Source organism: Piliocolobus tephrosceles, chromosome 19 (genome assembly GCF_002776525.5).
Source record: "Piliocolobus tephrosceles isolate RC106 chromosome 19, ASM277652v3, whole genome shotgun sequence".
NCBI lineage: Eukaryota > Metazoa > Chordata > Mammalia > Primates > Cercopithecidae > Piliocolobus > Piliocolobus tephrosceles.
This window is the reverse complement of record NC_045452.1, coordinates 4,914,777-4,933,107: the sequence shown is the minus strand read 5'-3', so window position 1 is coordinate 4,933,107 and position 18,331 is coordinate 4,914,777. Positions and strand designations below refer to the sequence as shown.

Sequence of the window (18,331 nt, the reverse complement as noted above, 5' to 3'; positions counted from 1 at the left end):
GAGTCCCCTTACTCTGTGGTCACATGTGGTGCTACCCCACCCTTAGGGGAAGTCCTGGGGAGAAGCTGATGCCCTCCTGCCCTCTGAACTGGGGCACAGCTCTGTTCTGTGCAGAACACTGTAGAAAGTCAGTTTTTGCTTTGCAAACTCTCGCCCCTGGGTCCTATGCCAAGGCCTTGTCTGCTGCCCATTCTCCTGAGAAGCAGTGAGAAGTGTGGGAAGTGTGGGCTTCTCTTGTGGTACCAGAGAGCTCAGAGAGACTGGGGCTCAGGTGTGATCCCCTCAGTGGGCCTGGATTGACCCCAGTCTCCCTGTAGTTGTAAGTCATCTTCACAGCCCAGACTTCTTTCACTCCAGGCCCAGGTCCTGGTGCTGCCCCATCCTCAGGGGCAAGTCCTAGGGAGAAAGATGGGTTTGGGGTGACATGGGGAATGTTGCAGCTGCCCATTAACTTGATGGACTCACACTGATTCTTGTGCTTCCGAGACATGCTTAGGGTCACCACCTGCCAGCTTGCCCACATGGGAGCCAGGGGAGGGCTCAGCTTACTCTATCTCTGAGACCACTCCCTGGCTGGGCACTGTGTGAGGTTCAGCTGAGTGCCAGAGAGGCCTGCACCCAGACCCTGTGCTTGAGGGCTGTCTGCTTCTGGCCACAGATAGCCTGTGTGATGTGCACCACAGGTGAGCCAGCTCCACAGAGAGTGTGCCCCTCAGCTTATGGGAGGTTCAGGCCCAGGCATGGCAGGCCACTCAGGTGGGCAGTCAGTGTGCTCAGAAGTTATAGATACTCATTTTTTTAGTCACAAAGGGCCCCCAGCATACAATGATACTTTTCTTTCATTGATTATAATTCTGTTAAAATTTTTTTAATTATACAAATAATACATGAATACATTCTAGTTATAGAACATTCAGGTAGTATATAAACATGTAGACTAAAATGTGACAGATCTCCTTCCAAGAGTTAGCCACTATTCACAGTTTAATTCCTAAATCATTTTCTGTACATTTATAACACTTAAATGTACACATACAATTGTAGGGTTTCTTTTATTTTATAAAAATGAACTACAGATGGTATTGTTTTAGAGTTTACTTTTTCCCCTGACAGTGGGTCTGGGCACAGTCCATGGAGATAGTACCCCATTCACCTCATTCTTTCTAGTGGCTACTTACTATACCATAGTATGGATGTACTATGTTTTATGTAACCACTCCAGTGGACATTTAGAGTGTTTCTGATGTTTCTGCTCAACTTTGTTGCAGCACATATCCTTGTACATGTGTGAGCATGCAGTAAATACAGATGTGTTTCTGTCTTCCCATTTCTCAGGGCTTAAGTTTGTCAGGCTGTCACACAGAAGGCATAGACTTGGCATGGAGAGATGCAAGGGTGCTTCTGAGGAAAGACTCATTGGCTCCCCTGTAGAGCCTCCTAGGGCCTGAGATTCAGAGATGCAGGTCACGCCCTGCCAGAAATATTAGGCAGTGTCCAGTTAGGAGCCAGAGCCTATGTGGGTGCTGTGGGGGCAACTGTGGGCTCTGTGACACCAGGCAGATGGGGTGGGGGCCACCAGAGGTGCATGGGAGCAGCGGGCCCTGGGAAGGACACTCACCCTTACCAGCACACATCTGTTTCAATGTGAGGTGGAGACTCTGACCTGTGTCCCAAACCTCCATTCCCACAGGGAGAAGGCCTGCCTGGTGGACGAGGACTCCCACTCTTCAGCTGGGACACTGCCGGGCCCCGGAGCCTCCCTCCCCTCCTCCTCTGGCCCAGGTCTGACATCCCCACCTTACACAGCCACTCCGATTGACCACGATTACGTCAAATGTAAAAAACCCCACCAGCAGGCAACGCCGGACGGTACAGTCCCTGTTCTCCCTACTGCCAGCCCAGGGCGGCACATCAATCACGGGGAGGGTGCTCGGGCGACTCATTTTGTCGCTTTGTTTTGGTGAGGGGGGGTGCTGGGTCTGGGGTGACACGGGCAATGTTGCGGCTGCTCATTAACCTCATGGATTCACGGTGATTCTTGTGCTTCTGAGACATGCTCAGGGTCGCCACCTGCCAGCTTGCCCACCTGGGAGCCAGGGGAGGGGCAGCCCAGGCTATGGCATCCCACCTCTTTGAGCCTTTTTTTTCCCGTCTGCAAAATGGGGACATGATATCTACTTTGAAAGGAAGTTAGAAGGCTGTGGCCTCCTGGAGTGGCTCCTGGTGCAGTCAGCTCAGTGACACCTGCATTATTCAGCAGTGCATTGTTACTGCTCTTTCTGACGGTTGAGGGAAGGCTGTGACTAATTCTAAGTCTGTCACCCCTGAGAATCCAAATAAGTTGTTAATGGGGTCACCTGGGACCATATGTGTGGCCATCCCATGTGGGATGGGGCAGGTGGCGACTGTTCAACCACATTCCTTACTAACATTAGGAGGCTTGCATGCTGGCCTGTAGCTCGATTGCTTCATGTTCTCTCATTTTTATAGTGATAAGCTAGTGACAGGTACTTGCTAGGATAAGCCAAATTGGTGACTTAAGAGGACCACTGAAGTGGAGTCCTGGGAGGTAGTGACAATGCTGAAAGACACCTGGGCCCTCACTCCTATGTCACTCATCTCATTTGGGCTTGGGAAAACAGGCCTTGCTCTGTGTTCCCAAAGGCATGGGGACACTAGTAGGTGGGTAGAGTTGGTGCCAGTGCTCTGCCTCCTGCCAGGCGGTCTTTATAGAGTGGCTCCTTGGAGTAAGAATGGACACTCTAGGGCACCATGGTAGCCTTGAAGTTCAGTCCCAGTACAGGTCTGGCGGGGGCCACCACCTTTGCTCTAGCGCCCTGGTGAGGCCCCTGCCCAGTGCTCGGGTTCCTGGATATAGCATGGGCATCTGCCTCCAACTTTCTGAACTGAGTGGGTGGGGCTTGAGAGCAGGTTTAAAGAAGTGCTGAAGAAGGATGACAAGGGGGCCAGTGCTCCCATTTCTCTGGGGGCAGGATTTGCTGTTCTCAAGAAGGAAAGGAGACCTACAGTGTCCCCTCCTGGGTTTGGTTTGGATTTGCAGCATGCGTGTTGAGAGAGAGGCTGAGGATCTGAGTGTGTGCTGTGTCTCTTAGCTCCCAGAAGGTTTCATGTCATTACTCCCAGTCTCAGCATTGGCACTTCCCTGCCCATCCCAGAGTGTTAAGCAGAGGTGGGAGGAGCTGACCAACCTGCTCCTCCAGTCTTCAGTTCTGCAGACTTTCACTGTTAAGATCCTCTCTCCCCTTCTTAGTTAAGTTAATCAGCATGTTCCCAACCATTTACTCTTGAGAATATTGGGAAAACATACTATCTGCAAACCCCTGCTCGGGGAATTAGTTTTTGCCAGCTGCTTCCTGGGAGGAAGCACTATGCCAAAGTTTTCAGGAGAGGAATGCCTTTGCTGGCTGTCCACATGCCATGTGGCCCTGCTCACATGCACCTGGGCTGGGGAACCCAAGCACTGTCCTCTGCTGCTCTGCATGCTCCCACTGAGTTCACACCACATGCACCACTGTGCTTGGATGTCAGCTCATTAGAGTTGAGTATGCCTCTAGAAGCAGGAAAGGAGGGAGACAGGAGTGCCTCAGAAAGGGGCCATGATGCCAGCTGTCCCATGCTGGCAAATGTGTGTGCATAAAGCTGTTGGTGAGCCGTTGCAGATAACTCAGGCATGACAACTGGGCATGACAGGTCCTGGGTGCCAACATGCTAGTTATTTGTTCTGGAAGTTTGCAGAGGGAGCCATACAAATAAGTTCAAATATGGTTTCAGTGGTTGCACAATTTTGAACAGTTGTTTAAAAAAATGTTTTCAAAGTGATTCCTGTCAATGACACAAAGCCATCAGGTTCCCATGGCCCACCTTTGCCCAGTCCCAGCCCCGCACTGGCCACCTGTGTGCTCTGCCCAGGCCTGGCTGCATAGTGCTTTCAGAACTCAGTTGCCTCACCTCTGAGAGAAAGCAGTGTCTGCAACATGAAAATGTTTGGGGTCCTAAAACAGCTGTGATCTTAGAATGTTAAAGTGGCCATTTCAGCAGCTATGCTAGTTCTAGGGGAAGGCTCAGGCTCCAGGGAGAAGCAGCAGATTGCTGGTGTCAGGGGGTGTGCTGGTGGCCTCAAGGGGCCACACTGCCCACCTCTGTTCCTGCTTCTCCTTCCTGGGAGGAGAACATGTAGCTCCTACTTTCCACTCAGCTTCTTGGCCTGAAACCAGCCTTGGGTCTACTGTGGGAGGAGAGGGGCCACCGCTGAGCCTTCATACTACCAGGAAGGTGATGGGTGCTTCTAGCCCTGGTACAGCTGAGGAGAAGCAGTCATGGGAAGGTCTGATGGGGAGGTCAGACAGGGAGGCAAGTGCACAGCAGGCCCTGGTCAAAAGGATCTGATTTCCAGTCCCAGCTCCATTGCATATGTGCTCTGCAACCTTGGATAAAAGACTTCACTTCTTAATTTCCTCACCTGTTGAATGGAGGTAATGTCTTCCTCATAAGTATTAAACAAAAGTGCTAGCACATTGCAGCCACCTCCTAGATGGAGTTCTCCAAGTCATTGGTGGAGCTAGGGCAAGACCTAGGTAGCACTGCATAGGGGGAAAAGCCTGAGCTCTGGGTCCAGTCCCCCTCAGTTTGCACCCCAGCTCTCTCCAGCTAGTGGCATGGCCTCACAAGAGGTGGAAGTAGTATCCTCTGAAGCAGCAGCTCCAGAGTGGGCTTGGGCATGGGGCTTTCTGGATCCCAGTTTCCCACCCCCACAGAACAATTAACTTGCCAGCAGTGGGAGAGGGAGCCAGGCATCAGGACTTTCCTTGGGCGTGGTTAGGAGACCTTGTATTGGAGCTGCCTTCCCACATTAGTATGCCTTTGCTTCAGAACCAGAAATCAGCTAGGATCAATTCTGATTTGGTTTAAGATTTAGAAAAGATTTAGAAAAATAGCTCCAGGTATATGTGGGTTGTCTGACATTTGATAATAGCTGCTTCATAGGACCCAAATTTGTTCTCTGAACCACCCTCACCTGCAACCTTGTGTCACCTGCACTAGGGTGGGGAGCATCCTGCAGCCTGTGCATAACTCTGGTGAAAACCCTTGGGAATCGGCCGCTCAGGTCACTCTGACTCTACTGCAGCGTGGTGTCAAAGCTAGCCCTTCATGGAACAGCCAGGAGGGCACTCACAGCTGACCTCTGGCCAAGCTGAGAAAGAGAGCAAGAGAAAGAACAACAGAGAGAGAAGCTTTGTCCCGGGCTGTGCTGCTGGCAGCTCTGGCTGGTTGTGCTCCCCACCTGCCTAACTTCTCCCTTCCATCCATCTCTTGGAATTTGCCCACAGGGCTGAAATCCTTAGTGTTGAAGCTTCCTGACCAGGAAAACAAGGTGATCCAAGGAGCACATTGTGACCTTCAGGGGGCTCCCAGTGATTGCCCTTTACATATGTTCAAACAACATAAGGAGATCTTTGAACAAGACCTACTCCTACCCTGTGTACAGTATGCATGTATGTGTGTATGTATGTGTGTGTGTGTGCCTGTGTGTAATTATGCCCTACCACTCAATGCTATGTGCTTGCTCTGTGCTGGGCTCTGGGCAGGTGCCTGCAGGGTAGTAGCATATCTCCGTCTTCATAACTGCCCTGCAGGTGTGGTCATGCCCTTGTTTCCCCAAGAGGAACCTGAGCTGAGGGCAGGTAGGCACTCATCCAAAAGTGCCTGTTATAGTCAGGGTATAGCCAAGAGGGAGTGGGTCTGAATCTTCCTCCACCCTTAGCCAGAGGTGAGACTGACACTAGGAAGGCCCTGTGCTTGGCCAGCCTGGGAGAGACTGAATCTGTGTGTGTTTCCCTTGTCCTTCAGCAGAGGGCCCAGGGAGCTTGGCCATTACGGAATGGCTTCGTTTGTCACTTGGCCTGGCTCAGCCCCGCTTTGGGATATGTCAGTAGTGGCTCTCTTGGACTAAAATCCTTGCTCTGCCTGTCGTGCTCCATGTCACCTCAGAACACCAGAGCCAGAAAAGGCCCCAGAGGCCGTTGGCCTTGTGCTGTGGTAAGTCTGGGGCTGAGCCTCCTCTACGGTCTTTGGCCAACCTGTGGCCATGCCCATCCAAGTGGTTCCATTGGTGCTGTGCCAGGTGCATAGAACAGCACTGGTCCCTGCTGTAGAGGAGGTTGGTGCAAGTCAGTCACATAGCTGAGGGCTGGGGGTCAACTGATGCCAGCACCAGAGAGGTGGGGTTTGTTCATCCCAGAGAAACCTGGGCCTGGTGGGGTAAGAGGACTTTCCGAGGAGGCAAAGCGTAGCCCAGATCCGAGGGGTGTGTCGGTGTTTCCCTTGAGGGGTTGGGGAGAGGAAGTAGCCAGGGTCAGAAGAGTGGGGGCCTTGGAGGCTGGTATCCACCAAGGGTGGTGATGCCTACCTGGTCACACTGACAGCATGGAGAGAGCCAGTGAGGAGCCTCAGGCTACCCTAAGCCCCAGGTTGTAGGGTGTGGGCCTTACTGGAGAGCCCAGGGTACCCTGTGCCAAGCCCCTGTTGTGGCCATCCATCCTCAACCTCCATGCTGTCACCGTCTGTGTTGTGTGCCGTCTGTGCTCATCTTCACCTGTTCACCCCATGCTGCCTCCACCAATATTGCCCGTGCTGCCCCTAACCCTGACCACACTCTGTTCTCCAGGCTTTGTCTTTCTGCTTGCACCTGTCACGGCTCGCTTCAGGGAACAGCGCAGACCCGCATGCTCAGCTCTCAGTCCGGCTCCCTGCTACCCCTGTGACCAGGAGCACCTTCATGTCTGCTGGCCCTGTGATTTGGAGAGTGTGTTTGATGCGCTTGGCTTCTGCTGGTGGCCTATCTTCCCAGTTGTGGCCAGAGGCAGATGCAGTGGTGGCCTCTCCTCCACTGCCCGCCTGCCTACACCTCCAGCAGGTGGCCTAGTCCTATATTTCCATTGCTTTGCTCTTTCTTGCTTTTTAAAAAAAACAACAAAGGCAACAGACTCTAACATATCAAATTATCTTTACAAGGACAAATGTGTAAAAATGCAGATTGTGCACAGTAGCTTTGATGCTCTGAGGGAGGTGGGTCCTGTGTCTTCAGCCCACCAGGGCCAGGCTATGTAGGGCGGGGAGCTGTGAATGGCAGTCAGTCCTAAAAGGCAGGCTCAGCCTGGCCTCTACTCAGTGACCTCCCCTCCTAGGGCTAAGTGCAGGTCAGTTTCTGGTTGGAATGCTGCTCCTAAACAGACCTTATCAAAGTGGGAGAGACTCTTAAGTGGAGCTCAGTTTGTCTTGCTTGTTCCTGACAGGGGCAGGGGAGAGGGGAGACCATCAGGGAAGAGCCAGTCACCTCCTTTGTTCTCTTCTTTCATTCTTAGCTTTTTGAAAACTTCTTTAGGAGATAGCTGGTCATGGCATTTATTAAGCATCTATTGTGTGCCAGGCATGGAAAAGGGTGCCATGGGGAAAGTCAAGATGATAGTGCCTTGATTCCTCCTCCCAGGTTGGATCTGATGTCCATGGTATTATGGGGCAGTAGTTGGTGCCAAGGAGGAGTGCCGTGAGCTGGCACACGGGAGCAAGTTACGGGGTTTGGTGGTTTGGGAGAAATTCCTGGAGAAGGTGAGTCTCTAGAGAGGCCTGCGGGCCCATTTTGGGTGAAGGGCAGTGGGGACAAAGTCATGGAGGTTGGAGAGTCCTACAGCTTTTGGATACTGAGGTGACTGGGGTGGATGAAAAAGAGAGTTTGAGGGGAGAGAGCTTGGGAAAGCAGCTGGGCTCAGAGGGTTGGGCTCTTTCCTGTGGGCAGTAGGGAGAGTGATGTGGTCACAGGATCTCTCTCTCTGGGCTCTAAGGCAGGCACATTTTCCCTCCCACCATCCTTTGAAGAGCTTTCCTGGGAGGCTCACTAGATGGCTGGGGGATGCCAGCCTCACACCTTACAGAACTGCTCTGCTTCTTCTGGCATTTGTATCAAGGCTGCTCACCTGCCTTTGGTCAGGAAAATGTTTAAAGCCTCCCGAGGCCTCCCTGGTTAGTGCCTTTCCTGGCTCAGAGGGTGGGATGAGAGATGCATGATGAGGCCTCTGAGCATCAGGCCCACTCAGGGCAGCACCACAGTGTCTGCACATATCAGGGCTTCGAGGTGCCTGGCAGTGCTCAGTTGGCCCTCACCTGTGAGCACTGGCAAAGAATGGACAAGTGGTACAGCCTGGCCCTCACACAATGCCCTCGTGACCACCTGCTGCCTGCCGTGTATCTGTCTGTCTCTCAGGGACCCCCAGGTTTCTGATACCACTTTTCTTTGGCATCCATCCAGTCTCCTCAGCCTGACAGTGGGCATCCCGATTTCCCAGGGCCAGGCTTGCTTCTGGTGGACATGTTCTTTCCCTGTGGCTGGCCAGGATTGACTGAGGCAACTTTTGTCTAGTCAGAACATTTCTCAAAATATTAATTCCACCCAAGTTTACAGTTCTTAGAAACCTGTTGTTTCCTGGTCAACAGGACATTTGTGGTCTTTTCTGGGGCACTAGTCAGAGCTGCTGCAGTAGCACAACCATACATCTTCTTCCTCAGGCTTTTAGTGCCCCAGGCTGATGGAACAAATGGTGGTGAGCTGTTTCTGGTCTTACTGCTGGAGCAAATGGAGGAAGCATACTTAAGGAGACACTGGAAACTTGCATCTTGTCACTAAAGAGCTCTTTTAGGCTGGCCTGGAAATCCTGGGACTGTTCAAGGGTTCGGAGCTGAGTCACACCTGAACAAGGAGGACTCAGAACACAGAGTCTGTTCTCACACTGAGTGGGGACAGGCAGCCTTTCTGTCACTGAGCCAGGTCTCTTTTCCTCTGCTTTGCCAGCTGTCATTCCTTTACAGTTGATCCTACAAATCCCACCCTGGAAGTGGAAGGTTCTGGAGCTTAGAGGGAGGTGGTTTAATAAGCAGTTGGCTGGCAGATGCACATCCTCCTAAGGATTCAGAGGGAAGGCTGGCGTGGCCCAGATGCATAGACACGAAACATTCCAGTAATTAACAGTAACAATAAAATATTTATAATCTTGCCACAAATATTAATTAGTATGAGCAGGTTTTGTGTGGGCAGATTTTTAAAAGAACATTCTGAAAAAAAAGAGCAAGGCCAGCCTATAGCCTGCTTGCTAGTGCCATTCTTCTTTCCTGTTGGCCTCCAAGCAGCTGCCTAAAGAAATCAGCTCTCAGCTCCTGAGACTCAAGGCTAGATACCTGGACTGTGGACAGTCCCTGGAGGTTCCATCCAGGGTGCCTGTTTCCCTGGAAGGCTGTCTCCACCCGGCCCCATAGGAAGTTTAGGCTAAGTCTGGCTCTCCTACATCAAAGAGGCTTTCCATCTGTCTCTTGCTCTGCTCTGCCTCAGAACCAGGACGCCCAGAACCCCCTCCTCACCACAAAGCCCCTCCACAGAACAGCAGCCTGACTCTGACTTCTCCCATCTGGCCTTGCTCTATTGGGCGAGGCAGGAGAACAGAATGCCTCTGCCACCAGGCTTGGTAGCTTTTTTCTGCAGAGCATAGGCAGACCCAGCTGGTCCTCTGAGGACTCAGCACAGGCTATTAGCACACAAAGTTGCATGTCAGCCCATTTGAACCTAGGGCCACAGGATCCCAAAGACAACTTCATGGAGGAGGTGGGACTGGAGCCAGGCCTGTAGGCTGTTTCTGAGGCCAGAATCCCCTCTCCACACATACTCAAAGCCTTCCCAGTTCACTTGGGCAACATGAGAGCGGTGCATGATGGTGCTAGGCTGCGTTCAGCTGTCCGGGAAGTAGGTGGAGTATGGTGGCTCAGGGAGGGTTGGTCCTTGCCCAAAGGTACATTGCTGATGGATAGGGGTCCCACCCCAGAGAAGCCTTTGACCCTCTTCTCCCAGAAGCCTTCCCTGGGTGCACTGGCCCTTCCTTGGCTGTGGGTCTGATAACCTGAGAGATGACCTTGCAGAGGGGCCTGCTGGGAGTGGGGAGACAACAGCACTCAGCAGCATCCTTCCTTTTCCTCCTGCCCCTCTTCAGGGGCCCCCCAGAGCAGAGACTTCCTGCTTCAGGAATTGGGGTGGCTCTGGGCTACACACCGCAGTCCAAACAACCCTCCCTGCTGCCTGTCCTGCCAGCTTATCCAACTGCAGGGGTCCTGTTTTCCAAGAGCTTCTTCCCAGCACTGTGATACATTGTCCTCCCTACCTTGACTCACCCAGTCCCTGGGCTGTCCCATCCACAGCAGCCCAGCTGGTGGCAGGGTGAGGGTCCTTTTCACATGCTCTGTGATGCTCCTGGCAAACTTATGCCACTGTTCATGTCTGTCTGTCTGTCTGTCTGTCTGTGGCCTCTCTGAGGTCTTCAGTCAGCTGTACCAGAGAAAGTTTGCTTCCCCAGAAGAGGAGGAATAGGGGCTGGGGCACTGTCTGCCCAGGTAGATAGAGCCATTCTTTAAGAGCTTTTTCATTTATCCCTTTTGCCCTATTGATGTGAAAGAATTGAAACTTGGTGTTCTTTCAGTCTGACTGGCTTGAAACTTGGTATGAAACCTTGGGTTAACTTTTAGTATTTGAAATCAGGGTCATTTAAAATAGGCTGTGCCAACCCTTTCAGACACACAAGATCTGAAAGGAGCAGAAAGCGTGCGTTGGGTCTTGAGTCCCTTTTGGTGGCTCTCATTTGAAGAGATAACACATCCCTGGACTCCTTCCTGTGGTGCTGCCCCCTTGGGAGTGGGCAGGAACCTTGGCAAGCACCTCCCTCACCTGCTTGCTTCACAGGCCAGCTGGGCATCTCATTTCTGTGTACATAGTCCCTGGCTCTCCAGCTCTGCCCCAACAGCCCACCCCAGCATCATGACCTGCAGGTGGCACCCAAGACTGTGGTGAGCCCCATTAGCAGAGCCTTCCTCGGAGCCACTTAGGTACCTTGATTACCCCTTAGACGAGGGTTTGTCTAGAATCACCACAATGCCCCCCAAGGCCAGTACCAGTCTCTGCTCTCTGTTTTTTCAGATGGTTGGCAGTTCCAGATTCTCCCATCTGTGTCTGAGAGGCTCAGGGCAGGCCTGGCAAAGTACAGTCAGCAGTCCTCTGTCCCTGCCAGGTCCCTTGGCTTGTGCTTGTCCTACTCCACCGCTGTGGATGTTATTTTAAGAGGCTCAGCAGAGTCCCCACTCAATTGGTGGTTGTTCCTCAGGGGAGCAGGAGTTCTGGCCACCTTCACTGCCTGCTGGCTGGATCCGTGGTTCCTTCACATTGCAGCAAGAGGGCGTTTGCACTTTGAGAGTAAATATCTACTTGCCTAAACCAGTCCTTAGTTTTCATAATGATCACAGCTGGGATTCCACCAAATTGGCAATTCCTTTAGGCCCAGAGCCCAAGAGCCTGTGAGCCGGTGAGCTCGTGGGGCAGCCTGCCAGTCGGTGAAATCATCCCAGCAAGGCTTGCTTCCCGGAGCTTGCCGCAGGATGTGCTGCTGAGCTGTGCAGTGACTTCAGCTAGTCTCAGGCTGGCTGAGGAGAGCCAGCCCTAGCCTGTCTTTCAGGGAGATGTCAACTGCAGGAGCATAGCCTGCTGTCTTTCAGAGACTCTGAGGCCTCACGAGCATTGTCTAAGCCATGGGTGTTCTCACTGTCAGGGCCAGAGTGAATGCTGCAGGGCAGTCACTTGTGTGCTAGGCACTAGGCCACACCTTTGTGGGATCCCATGTATGTCAGGGACAAAGGTAGGAAGACTATGGCAATCACGGTAAAATACATGAAGTGGGGGCCTAGAGCAGCAAAGTCATTTGGCCAAGATCACCCAACCCCTAAGTGGCAGATCTGGGATGGGAATATGGGTCTGGGAGCCCAACTCTTAAGCTCCTACAATGACCCTGCATAGCCTCTAGAGGCTCCCCGTTTCCAATCCTTCCTTTACACACAGACAGCGAATGGCCTGCCCCACCTGTTCTTTGATCCCCTCATGCTGGGGACTCAAGTTTGGGACATTTTGTGAGGGCTGCAGGCCTACTCATAACGGCCATTCAGTGCTCATGGAGCCTTGTATTCTGGCTTTGTAAGTCAGGGAAGGGCCTTTCACAAGCATGAGACAAGAGGTTCCAGTCAGGTCCGTTCTCCTCCACTCAGGGGTCTTATACACCTCCCAAGTCCTCATTCTCATTGTTCTGTCAGCCCAGCTGATACTGATGATCCATCAGTTCCTGGGCAGTGGACATGGCAAAGGCAGCTAGGAAGGAAGGGCTGTGGCAGGGATGCCTACAAGGTCACTGTCCCCAAATCCTGGTATATGATGAGACATGGGTGAAGAGGCCAGAGCAGCAGGGCACCCTTTGGAGCACGGACCTGATCCTCAGTATCCTTTGTGCAGGCCATCCCACTTTGACAGGCGTGTTGTGTCAATGTTACCCCCCCATCTACATGGTGCTGCTTAGGTATTGGCTCCAATATGGCATCAGCAAAACCCTCTGTTCATTCAGACCTAAAGCTGTAATGGCAAATTTGAGACATAAGAGATAAAACACGCCCAGGTTCTCTGAAATAATAATACTGATAAGCTGACATTTTGTGAACCTTTACTGTTTGTTAGGCACTGATTCAAGCACTTTATGTGTATTAACCTAGTTATTCATAACAGTTCTGTGAAGTGGATGCTTGTGTTATCACAGTTTTATATGCCTGGAAACTGAAGTGTAAATAATTATGGCATTTACAGAGGCTCTCAGAGATAGTAGGTGACACAGCAGAATTTCGGTTCTATCAGCCTGGACTCTTTCAACTTTTTTGAAACAACTTTATATTTTGGTTTTTTGTTAAGACAGGGTCTCGCTCTGTTACCCAGGCTAGAGTGGAGTGCAGTTGATCAGTGCTCAGTACAGAGATCACTGCTCAGTGCAGCCTCAACCTCCTGGGCTCAAGTGAGCCTCCCACCTCAGCCTCCCAAGTAACTGCCACTCCTGCCTTGTTTTTTTTTTTTTTTTTTTTTTTTTAATTTTTTGTACAGACGGGCATCTCCCTATGTTACCCAGGCTGGTCTTGAACTGCTGGGCTCAAGCAATCCTCCCTCCTTGGACTCCCAAAGTGCTGGGACTACAGGCCTGAACCACCCAGCCAAAACAAGTTTATATGTTGTTGCAAGTTTGCTGACCAGGCAGCTGATGCCTGCCCTCCCAGTAGGACCGAGCTGATTGGCACTAAAACATGGACCAATACCAGGCTTTTAAGGTAGCTGAGCAAAGGGTTGGTGGACCCTAGGGGACCGTGTCTGCCTTTCTCCTTGTGTTCCCCAGGAGGCCAGTGTGGCATGGACCTCTGTGAGATGATATGTGGTTGCAGTTTTTAGATGAGAAAGCGACTTAACTCGCTTATGGTCTCACAGCTAGTAAATGGCACAAGAGGAACTCGAACTTAGCTCTCTTGGTTGCTAGTTTATTGAGCTTCACCTCGAGATATATAAAGTTCAAGACAAAGTTTTATTTTTTAATAGTTCTTGGCCGGGTGTGGTGGCTCACGCCTGTAATCCCAGCACTTTGAGAGGCCGAGGTAGGTGGATCACCTGAGGTCAGGAGTTCGAGACCAGCCTGTCCAACATGGTGAAACCCCATCTCTTGTTTTTTTTTTTTGAGATGGAGTCTCGTTCTGTCGCCCAGGCTGGAGTGCAGTGGCACGATCTCGGTTCACTGCAAGCTCCACCCCCCAGGTTCACACCATTCTCCTGCCTCAGCCTCCTGAGCAGCTGGGACTACAGGCACCCACCACCACGCCCGGCTAATTTTTTGTATTTTTTTAGTAGAGATGGGGTTTCACTGTGTTCGCCAGGATGGTATCGATCTCCTGACCTCATGATCCACCCGCCTTGGCCTCCCAAAGTGCTGGGATTACAGGCATGAGCCACCACGCCCAGCCTCCCCATCTCTACTAAAAATACAAAAGATTAGCTGGGTGTGGTGGGGCACGCCTGTAGTCCCAGCTACTCAGGAGGCTGAGGCAGGAGGATTGCTTGAACCTGGAAGGTAGAGGTTGCAATGAGCTGAGATCGTGCGATTGCACTCCAGCCTGGGCAACGTGAGACCCTGTCTCAAAAAAAATTTTTTTTTGAAGTTCTATTTTATCTCTACTCTTGGTTTATTATAGTATCTTTTTTTTTCTTTTTTAATGTAGTTGTTGCCTTAGTAGGTTAAGAAAATACACCTTTAAGTCATCGCAGTCTGCCTTCAGGTGATACTGCACTGCTTCCTAGGCAGTGGAAGAGCTACTCATCTTTTGTGCTCGTTTTCATTCATTTCCCTTTTACATATGCTCTGAGCCTACAATACATTACTACTATTTTTGCTTTAGAAAGTAAACAATAATGTTTTAGAAAAATTGAACATAAAAAGAATGTCTGTTGTATTTACCATAACTTTAACCATTTCTGGGGAACTCAATTTCTTTATGTAGATCCAAGTTTTATCTGGCCTCATATTCATTCTACCTGAAAAATTACCTTTAACATTTCTTGTAACTCAGATCTGCTGGTAATTAATCCCCTCAGTTTTTGTTTGCCTGGAAAAAACAAACCAACCTTTTTTTTTCCCTGAAATTTTTAGAGATATTTTCACTGAGTATAGAATCCTGAGTTGACTATTTTATTCCTTCAGCACTTTAAAGATGTTTTCAAATATGTGTAATTTCTAATGAGAAGTCTGCTGTAATTCTTGACTTTGTCTTTCTGTATCTGATGTATCTTTCTCTGACTGCCCTCAACATTTTGTATCTTTGGGTTTCAGCTGTTTCAAAATGGCCCACCTAGGTGTGATTCTTTTTTTTTTTTTTTGTAATGTGTGTGGAGGTGTTTTCCTTGCTTGATGTTTTCTGAAAATCTTGGTGATTTGATGTCTTTTATTATTTTTGGAAAATTCTTAGTTATTATGTCTTTAAATATTTCCACTGTCCTGTTTCTCCCTCATCTCTTTTTGTGACTCCAGTTAGCGTGTTGGATCATTTGGATGCTCTATTCTGATTCCTCCTGCCCACTGTTATTCTCTGGGTTTGGATTACAGATGCTCCTCAACTTACAATGGGGTTATTTCCTGATAAAATGAACATAAGTTGAAATTAAGCCAGAAATGCATTTAATATACCTGACCTACCAACATCATAGTTTAGCCCAGCCTCACCGCAACGTGCTCAGAACACTTGCGTTAGCCTACAGTTGGGCAAAATTATCTAACACGGAGGTCCCTAACCCCCAGGTCACAGACTGGTACCCGTCCGTGGCCGATTAGGAACTGGGCCGCACAGCAGGAGGTGAGCAGCAGGCAGGCGAGCACTACCACCTGAACCCTGGCTCCTGTCCGATCAGTGGCAGGCGTTCCGTAGATTCTCATAGGAGCATGAACCCTATTGTGAACTGCACATGTGGAGGGATCTAGGTTGTGTGCTCCTCGCAAGAATCTAATGCCAGAAAATAGTTTTATCCTGAAACTATCCCCCTCCAACCCCCATGGTCTGTGGAAAATTGTCTTCCATGAAACTGGCACCTGGTGCCAAAAAGGTTGGGGACTGCTGTTATAGCACAAAGCCTATTTCATGATAAAGTGTTGAATATCTCATGCAATAGTGTTGTACTGCGTATCACTAGCTTGGGAAAAGATCAAAATTCAAAATTTGAAGTGTAGTTTCTACTGAATGCATATCACTTTTGCATCATTGTAAAGTCAAAAAAATTTTAAGTTGACCCATTATAAGTTGGAGGTATTTCTAGTGACCTGTTTTCAAGTTTTGATTTCCTTTTCCTCCTCAGCTGTGTCAGGTTGGCTGCAGTGTCTGGGAAAGGCACTCTTCATCTCTGTTACTGTATTTTTTATTTCTAGCCTTTGCATTTGACTCTTGCCTTTTTTATCTCACTGCTGAAATTTCCTGTCTGTTCATGCATGTTGTTCAGCTTTTCCAGTACAGCCTTTGACATACTAATCATATTTATGAATCATATTAATCTTAGTTATTTTAAATTCCCTGATATGTAGTTCTAATATCTGGGTTATCTGTGAGTCTGGCTCTGCTGATTGATTTGTCTCTTGACGATTTACTTTTTTCTTTCTTTCTGTATGCGTCTTGTAATTTTTACATTGAATACCAGATATCATGTATAGGACAGAAGAGACTGAAATAAGTAATATTTATGCCTGGAATAGACTTCCATCTTTTGTTTCTAGGCTTTTAGTAAGGAAAGTTGAGTTAGGCTAGTCAGAAATTGAGCTGGCTTGGGTTTTGTTGTTACTATGGTTCAGTGCCCCAATGGTGCAATCATAGCTCACTGCAGCCTCAACCTCCCAAGCTCAAATTCCTCTCATGTTACCTTGTGCTTAGTAGGGGAGCTTGTTTGCCACAAGGTTTTTCCCCACATTCGAGTTCTGCCTTCAGCCTTAGGCCTTTGTGTGCACCTCAGGGAGGGTACTCCTCCATGCTCTTGCCTCCTCCCTGCAGTAGACTGCCTTGCTTGTTACTCAGTGCATGCCAGCCTAGGGTTGGGGACATGGGGGTAGTTCTCTGTTGTCTTGGTCCCAGCCTCAGACTTAGGTGGACTCTGTGTCCCTGCATCTCAGGGGTGGTGCTTTCTCCGTGATTCTGCCCCTCCTTCAGTGGTGGGAGCCCTCTAATGTTTGGACTCTAGATGATTTCCTGCCCCTCCCTTAGAATAGAAGGTTTTTCCTTTTCCCTTCCCCAGCTGCAGTGGGTCTTCACCTGTACCCTGGAGGCAACAAGGTTTCCTCCCCTGCCTCCGTGCCTGAAGGCTTCGGTTCCTCCAGGCAGGCTTTGTACCTTTTCCATAGCAGCAACCACTCACTCCTCCCCTCCAGGTCTGCACTACTCCCAGGAAGGTTTCCTCAACTTCCCTCCTTGCCCCTTCCCCATTCTTTCTCATGAGCACCCGTGAAGGTCTGAAGACAGCAGCTAGTGAGTGAGTACAAACTCCTTTTACATCCGTGGCTCCCAGAGATCTAGAGTTCTTCCAGATCGTACCTGGCTTTTACTAACAGGTTAAAAATGTTTCCTGAATTATTTCCCACTTCATTTATTTCTGTTATATTTATATGGTAGAAAAACTACATAATGGTGGCTACTGTGCATCTCTTCCTAACTCCACATTTGACAACAGCACGTTGGTAACTTGAAAATTGCCATGGTGGGAATATTTACACTCCAGAAATCAGTAAGTGCTATTAATCAGGGCTTTCTTTTTCCCTGAGAGTCAGTTGTTAAACATTTACCAGAATACCACTGTTTGGGGGAACACCAGGAGGGTTGACCATGGAGATTGGTGCCTTTGGTGAGTCCTCCGTGGCCTCTGGGATGGGTTGGGCCCAGCAGTGTTGAATGGCTGTGTTCAGGCGATCTCCTGCAAGGCAGTCCCCAGGCCACTGGCAGGGAGACTCACCATAGGGAGGCCCCCTGTGTTGGAGGTGGTGTAGGTTAATGCTCTCGCCCTCTCTTCCTCCTTCTCCCCTTAGACCGAAGCCAGGACAGCACAGCCGTAGCACTCTCAGACTCCAGCTCGACGCAGGACTTCTTTAATGAGCCCACCAGCTTACTGGAAGGCTCCAGGAAAGCCTACACAGAGAAGAGGCTGCCGGTTCTCAGTTCCCAAGCAGGAGGGACGGGTAAAGACCTTCAGGGGGCCACAGAAGAAAGAGGTATGAAGCTCTAACTCGGTGAATTAGAACCACTTTGATGTCCTGTGGCAATCTGGGCAGAACTGAAGGCTTTGTGGCCCAGGGACCTTGGCTGGGCAAGTCGCTTACTCTCTGGGCCTCCGTTTTTTCTCCCTGTAGGATGGAAATGGTCCCAGTGCCCTCCCTGGGGTTGTGAGGGTTGAGGGAGGGAGCTCCTGAGGGTGCGCACAGAGCCCAGCACCACATGTGCTCAGGGATGCGTCTTGTTGTTGTTATGACCCTCACAGCCCAGCCTGGGAAAGCTTGTCTGTGACATCAGTGTGCTCTGTTTTTTTTCTTGGTTAATGGTTATTTTAAGTCTTTGGACCCTAAATGTCACAAGTGTGTTTTCAGTCTGAATCATATGAGGTCTTCAGGAAAAATCTCCCTTTTTTGGCAGGGGGCCCTGATTTAAGCCTGGGGGTATGCCCAGCTCTCCTGGGGGGTCCAGGCCCCCTTTGTAGAAATCAGTTGGCAGAGCCCCACATCTGGGCTTACTGGGAGATCACAGGCAGGCTGGAGCTTTCCTGGCCCCACTCTGAGCTGTGGCTGGTCAGCTGTGGATTTGAGAGCTTTCCTGCTCTGGCCAGGGCCAGGACTTACAGGTGTTTCTCAAACAGTAATAA

The 18,331-nt window shown here is 50.2% G+C and overlaps 1 protein-coding gene across 8 annotated transcripts in view; it reads left to right on the top strand.

The window, feature by feature from the left end:
* CABIN1 (calcineurin binding protein 1) overlaps positions 1 to 18,331 on the top strand; it is a 170,680-nt gene that overhangs the window by 86,139 nt on the left and 66,210 nt on the right. For 7 of the 8 annotated variants that reach the window (XM_026448420.1, XM_026448423.1, XM_026448421.1 and 4 more), the window contains 2 exons: positions 1,691 to 1,869; positions 17,505 to 17,687. In XM_026448420.1, coding sequence (XP_026304205.1) covers positions 1,691 to 1,869; positions 17,505 to 17,687 — 362 coding nt within the window. The remainder of the gene's footprint in view (positions 1 to 1,690; positions 1,870 to 17,504; positions 17,688 to 18,331) is intronic. The other variant, XM_026448424.1, reaches the window with a different exon arrangement.